This window comes from Cannabis sativa, chromosome 3 (genome assembly GCF_029168945.1).
Source record: "Cannabis sativa cultivar Pink pepper isolate KNU-18-1 chromosome 3, ASM2916894v1, whole genome shotgun sequence".
Taxonomy (NCBI): domain Eukaryota; kingdom Viridiplantae; phylum Streptophyta; class Magnoliopsida; order Rosales; family Cannabaceae; genus Cannabis; species Cannabis sativa.
Window position 1 is genome coordinate 31,636,123 of NC_083603.1, and position 7,167 is coordinate 31,643,289.

At 32.7% G+C, this 7,167-nt stretch overlaps 1 protein-coding gene across 1 annotated transcript; it reads left to right on the forward strand.

The window, feature by feature from the left end:
• Positions 1–744: 744 nt before the first annotated feature.
• Positions 745–5,816, forward strand: LOC115709053 (ankyrin repeat-containing protein ITN1). Its single transcript, XM_030637083.2, has 4 exons — positions 745–3,383; positions 3,483–4,010; positions 4,157–4,566; positions 4,890–5,816. The coding sequence occupies exons 1-4, from the start codon at positions 3,362–3,364 to the stop codon at positions 5,715–5,717; spliced, it is 1,788 nt and encodes a 595-aa protein (XP_030492943.1). The 5' UTR covers positions 745–3,361; the 3' UTR covers positions 5,718–5,816.
• Positions 5,817–7,167: the final 1,351 nt, after the last annotated feature.

Sequence of the window (7,167 nt, forward strand, 5' to 3'; positions counted from 1 at the left end):
ACTCCACCATTTATATTCGTTTGGTCAAGCTCGAAGGAGATCATCCTTTGCTTACTATTCGCCAGATAGAAGCTATAGATTCCATGTTTATGATAGCGCTCCCACTCAATTGCACTACCGTGTTCCCAAAATGTACGTATCACCCTGACCTAAAAGTAGGCTTAACTAACAAATCAAAGAACACGAATAGCCTTTCAAGATTGAGCCTAATCATATCAGGATTAAGATCATTTGATCTAGGATCAACTAGGCGATATTGACTTGAATAGATATTACGGTAAGTTTAATAAATCTAAGTCAAAGTTCAATATCGGTCCCTTCCGATGCATACTCCATGCATCCAACCTGAGCTTTACTTTAACCAATGCTCTGGAAAGAACATAGTATTTCTCCAAATACAAGTAAACTCTTGTTGTAGATTATCATATCAGTAAAACCCTATGTCTGATAAATCTAGGAAACTTTATTCACATAGTCATGTTTACTTTCCAATGTGTTGACGACACAATAAACAGGATCAAGTATGTGAAAAGGGTTTCAGATGAATTTATACATTATGTACATATAATCATGAAATAAATCATGTGAACCATGCAACATTAAATGTTATTTCTGATCTATATTAATAAGTAAATCTGATTATATTGAAATGAGTTTTATTTAGGGCATAAAACCCAACATAATGACCCAATTAATATTTAAACTAAATAGACCTAAACTAACTAGTGTACCATTACAAAAAATGTATTGATTAATAGGGACTTTTACATAGTATACTGTATTTTGACATTTTATTACTTTTATACTGCCATATGGTAGAAATTACAAAACTACTGTACATTTATACTGTCTTTTATACTGCCATACTGCCACTTGTCACTTTGCATGCCTTTCTCTATTTTTTTTAATTAATTAATTTTTTAAAAAAATTGTTGATGTGATGCTCATGGTCAAATCATGGCAGCTCACATTTTTTAAAAAAAAATGACAAATAACAAAAATTATATATTATATTTGTTTTATAATTACACGTTATCCCACATTTCATCATTTCAATTTTTTTCATCATCTTAAGCTATTCATCTCCCGCACATGCTCATCTTCTTCTTCATGCTCTTCTTTATTTTTATTTTTATTTTTTTGTTTACAAATCCATACAATTGTGCTTGAACTTTAACCCTCAAGATGTGCTTGAAGAGAGAGAGAGCGAGAGAGAGAGAAACCAGTAGATAGAGAGCCTATCCTTGAGAATATCTTCAAGAAGAACAATAGAGAGGAAGAAGAAGAACAGTAGACAACTCAAGCTTTCTAAGTAAAAAAAATCTCTTTTTTTTTCTTTATTTATTTTTTCTAGAACAACATAAATTTTACTGAGTTTTTGTTGTTTTTACTAATTATGTTTTTTTTTCTTTTTTGGAGTTATAGTTAGCTCTGGTTTTTGTAAGTAGTTTGTATCATTTGATGGCTCTGATGGTTTATTTTGTTATTGTTTTATTATTGTTTTAATGTTGTTTTACTGTTGTTTTCTTTTATTTTTTTTATCTCATTTTTTTTTTTAAATATTATTGTACTGCTCTATTTTTAATAGCAATAGGGAAATAATAAAATTTGCATGTAAGTTATTTCTTCAGTAGCATATACTTCAATATATGTTCAGTTTTCTTTTGTTGTTCCACTATTGTTTTTTAGCTGTTCTCATTCTTTTCATTTTTGATGTCTCCTCCTGTATGTTCTCTTGTTGTGCCCCAGCTTCCCACATTTACTGCATTTGTTATGTTGTTTTTTTTTTCCCAGCCAGCTTCCATCCTCTTTTTTTTTTTGTCTTCTAGATTTCACCACTTTAATGGAAGGTAAGTCTTTTACTGTCCATAATTCTTTCATTCTGGTTACCTCATATAAATATTTAATAGTTGGTTTAACATGTGTAATTTAAAATCAATATTTGTTAAACATACGAAACAATAGTGGAACAACCCAAAAACAACATTAGAAAAACCATGACAGCCCTAATATCAATGGTTTTAATGTTTCTGCTTCATCTCACCGGATTTAATGGTTGTTTTCAGTTGTTCTGGTGTTATTGTGGTGGTTCTGTGTGTGGGTGTAGAAGATGGACCCTCGTTTTTTATTTTCGGTGTTTACAGTATAAAAGAAAAAAAAAGTCCCAAAACAGTATAAAAGTTATTTTTACCGTGTGACAGTATTTTTGTAAGAATTGGATCAAAATCCAGTATTTTTGTAAGTTTCCCTGATTAATAAACAAATTTATGAATAACATAGTTACCTTTTTAGCAATAACATGCTATTTGTGAGGGAGAGAATAAGAGACACTCCCTTTCTTTGTGCTTGTGGTGACTATGCATAACTTGGTTGAGAGAGAGAGATTGAGAACTGAAAGAGATAAAGAGGAAAAGTTAATTTGAGTTTTACTTTAAATGCTAAAAATAAAATTGAGATTGCAAAGAGTGAAGGTGGAAAGAATGTGTTAGATATGCGCAATTATAGGTAAAAAAAAAAAACTATACACTATGTATATATGCCCACTATTTGTCTTTTGATTTTTCTCCACATAATTAAAGATTATAACTAATTTTGAATTAATTCTCAATGCACTTTATATGTGACATAATTTTCACATGAAGAGACACATTGAGAAACTACAATCAATTACTAAACCTAAACTCTAATATTAGTTAAAATCATAACTTACAACATTAAATATTTTGGAAAGAAAAATTAAAAAATAAAAAGACATTATATACATTGATTGATTGATATATTAATATTGATGATTTGATCATATTTTTTTTATTTATAGGTAGTTATTTAGGATGTGAGTTATCAAAAATAAAAAGACATTATATTAATATCCTGTTAATGAATAATTTGATAATTCATTTAAATAAATTAATAAATAAGAAAATAGAAAAAAATAAAGAATAAGAAAAATAGCTCTTATATATGCCACATATCCTCCTTCAAAACCATCTTATATATATTGATTGATATTGTTTATATTATTCTCAAAAAAAAAAAATATATATATATATAATATATAATTTTATATAGTCTATTAATACATAATCAAAAATAGTAAAAAGCCAAATATTTTCTCTAACAACTCTTCTCCCGGAACATGAGAAGAACCAATCATAAGAGTAAACCACCTCCATTGCCACCGTTCATCAGATAAGCCACCGCCAATGCCTTCAGCTCCGTCCCATGCTAGACTCGATGGCGTTAACAACTCCATCACCCATATGCTAGAAACTCAAAAGTTATTCCAAAAATTTAAAAATGGCGTAGATAATCGGTTGTTTCTTCTCAATATCATTCTATTTCATCTTCTTTCCACCAAGATATGGCCTCAGGCACAGATTTAGGTAATAATAATAATAATTATAATCGATCTCTCAATTGATCACATGCACGTATAAATAGTCTTAAATTTATTAGCTTTCTCATTCTATTTGATTGTCAAGGTGAGAGGGATCTAGAAAAGGGTCTTTACGTGAGGACCAAAGCAACCACTCTAACCGGAGAATCAACATGGCCGTCTTCTCCGACTCCGACCACACCAAGGACCCTTGTTCTATCGAATTCGGGGAAGGCTCTTTTGGTATCAAATTCAGGAAAGAAGATGGACCAAGGCCCGGGGATAAAGAAATACGTGAAGCAAGTGACGGGAATGCATAACGACACGGAGCTCCACCTGGCGGCACAGCGGGGTGACTTGGCCGGAGTGAGGCAAATTTTTGGTGATATCGAGGCGCAGATGGCGGAAACTACGTTGAGTGGGTCAGAGTTTGATGAGGAGGTGGCCGATATAAGGTCCTCAATTTTGAATGAGAAGAATGAGCTGGGTGAGACGGCTCTGTTCATTGCTGCCGAGAAAGGTCATCTTGAGGTGGTGAAAGAGCTCATGCAACATGTTACTAAAGAGGGCATTTCCATCAAGAATCGTTCAGGCTTTGATCCCTTGCATATTGCTGCCAGTCAAGGTCATAAAGGTATAATCTTTTGTATTTTTTTTTCATTAAATTAATTAATTAAGCATCGGGTATGAAGTTCTAGTGTGACTTTAAAGAATAATTAAAAACACCGACGGGTGTCAAAATCAAATGAGTTTAGTAATGTATTCTTTCTCTTTTGGCAGAAATTGTTGAGGTGTTATTGGACTATGATCCAAAATTAAGCAAAACCATAGGGCAGTCCAATACAACACCACTTATATCAGCAGCATCCAAAGGGCATGTCTCTGTGGTAAGAGAACTGCTTTCAAAAGATTCAAGCATAACAGAAATATCTAGATCAAATGGAAAGAATGCATTACATCTAGCTTCAAGACAAGGGCATGTAGACATTGTTAGAATGTTGCTTAAGAACGACCCACAATTAGCTCGAAGGACAGATAAAAAGGGACAAACTGCATTGCATATGGCAGTGAAAGGAGTTAGTTGTGAAGTGGTCAAGTCACTTCTCGATGCAGATGCAGCTATTGTTATGCTCCCTGATAAGTTTGGCAATACAGCATTACATGTTGCCACCAGAAAAAGAAGAACTGAGGTACGTTATGACTTTCAATTAAGATAGTTTTCGATAAGTATGTGTAATTAATTGAACATGCATATGAACTTTTAGTTCCATAAAAAAAAAAGATTAACATGCATATATGTTTAAAAAGGGAATAATAATTACTTTTAAGTGTTCAAGTATAGTAGGAGTATATTATTATAACTATTCCTCTTTCAAATAAATATAATATAAATATTGACATTAGTGTGTCACATTTCCAAATAGTTCCTATCCTAAGAGTATAAATATTGATTTTGATATTTATATCAGCTAATCAATTAATAATAATTCAATCTATATATATGGCTTTGCAGATAGTGAGTGAGTTGTTATCCCTTCCAGATACAAACGTAAACGCCCTAACAAGAGAGCACAAAACTGCCTTCGACATAGCCGAAGGCCTTACATTATGCGAAGAAACATCACTAATAAAAGAGACCCTAGCTCGATATGGCGGAGTAAAAGCCAATGAGCTCAACCAGCCACGAGACGAGCTAAGAAAAACAGTGACACAGATCAAAAAGGATGTACACATCCAACTAGAACAAACCCGAAAAACAAACCAAAACGTGACCGGAATCGCCAAAGAGCTTCGCAAACTGCATAGGGCAGGAATCAACAACGCCACAAACTCAGTGACAGTTGTGGCTGTCCTCTTTGCAACGGTGGCTTTTGCCGCTATTTTCACTGTCCCTGGAGGCGACGATGACTCCGGAATGGCGGTGATGGTGAACACCACATCGTTTAAGATTTTCTTTATATTCAATGCAATTGCATTGTTCACCTCATTGGCTGTTGTGTTAGTACAAATAACGCTGGTTAGAGGGGAGACCAAGGCCGAGAGAAGAGTTATTGAAGTGATAAACAAGTTGATGTGGTTGGCCTCGGTGTGCACCTCAGTGGCCTTCATTTCTTCGGCGTATATAGTGGTTGGTAGATGCAATAGATGGGCTGCGATTCTCGTAACTGTGATTGGGGCTGTGACGATGGTGGGTGTGCTTGGCACCATGACATATTACGTTGTTAAGTCTAAGCGTTTTCGTAAAGTGAGGAAGAAGGAGAAAAGGATTGGAGGATCACACCATTGTCATCATCATCACTCGGATTCTGAGACTGAAGTTAATCCTATCTATGCTATTTGATTAATAATTGTTAGTGATAATTGATAATTCACAAGTGCTTATTTTTGACAATTATTTGTGTTGATTTATTATTCGTATACATAGAGTTATTATATCTTATATATATATGAGTTCGGTTAAGATAGACCTCATAAAATATACCCATTGATAGAGTTTTCATTTTTAACCCATCATCATAATCTAATAGTTGAAAATTGTTGACTAGGCTTAGTTTATTTTTTGACTTTTCAAACTTTTGAAAGGCTCACCTGCTCATGAACCTCTATTTAAAATTCATTTAAATAATTAAAAATTAAATTAATAAAATTTATTACTCTGATTCCTTTTAATTCTCTTTTAATTCTTTAATCTTCCATTCACATTCCTTATTTATTGTTTGGTACATTTAATGCTAGTATTTTAGAATTATTTTTGGATGACGTACATAAATATTGGGTCACAAATTATTAAATTTATACTGTAAATAGTTTTTTTTTTTTACAAAAAGAATATGCTACCACAAAGCACTTCTTGCACTTCACCATGGCAAATCGAGGGACTTGGTGGAGATTTTGGCTTTTCATGACCGGCGAAGATAATGGCAGCATCCATTTGTGATACTATCGATGGGAACGATGGGGCTTTGGCCACTACACAGCTATGCACGGAGAGAGAAAACCAATGAGGGAGGGAGACACCAAACAGGGGCACGGGGTGTTAGAAATTTATTAGACTCGTAATTTTAAATATAAAATGTGTGTTGGGTCATCAAATAAATAAGTTAAATTTATGTAGTCTATTTTAAAATATAATTTATAACTTATAAAAGTATGATTATCTTTATTTTAATATGTGAATACTATAAAGACAATTTTTAATTTGATTATGGGCTAAATTGGAAATGGTCAAAGGATTAATTACTGTTTTTTCAATTATTAATAAATAGGCATTAGTTCTCATTTTTTGCATCGCTTTATATCGTATCATTCTCTCCTCAATTCCCATCATCAAGAGATTAAGGTTTTAGAGAATTTTCGATGCAAAAATTCAAAGATCATATCATCTAAAAATCGATTCTATAGACACTGGTACGCTTCTGCTAATCTCTAACTTATTGTTTCATTCTCATGAATTAATTAGGGTTAAATTCAAATTTATAGTATTATAACATGTAGTATCAAGAGAATCTCTAAATTAATTCTTGAGAATTTATGGTAGTATTGATCTTCCATTAAATTATTTTTGCATTTAAAATATTCGGTTAGTCGTGTTCATGCCGAATATATATTTCTTTTCTTTGGTTGTAATCGTTTGATTAAGTTAGTGGTTCAATCTACTTGGAATTCGGTTGTTCACTCTTGGGCTCCTGCCAGGGTCTTCAAGAAAATTAGGGCAACTCGGGTCGCTCTTAGGCACTGAAATAGAATACAAATTGGGAAAATTGACACGTTAATTAAAGATTTTGAAAGGA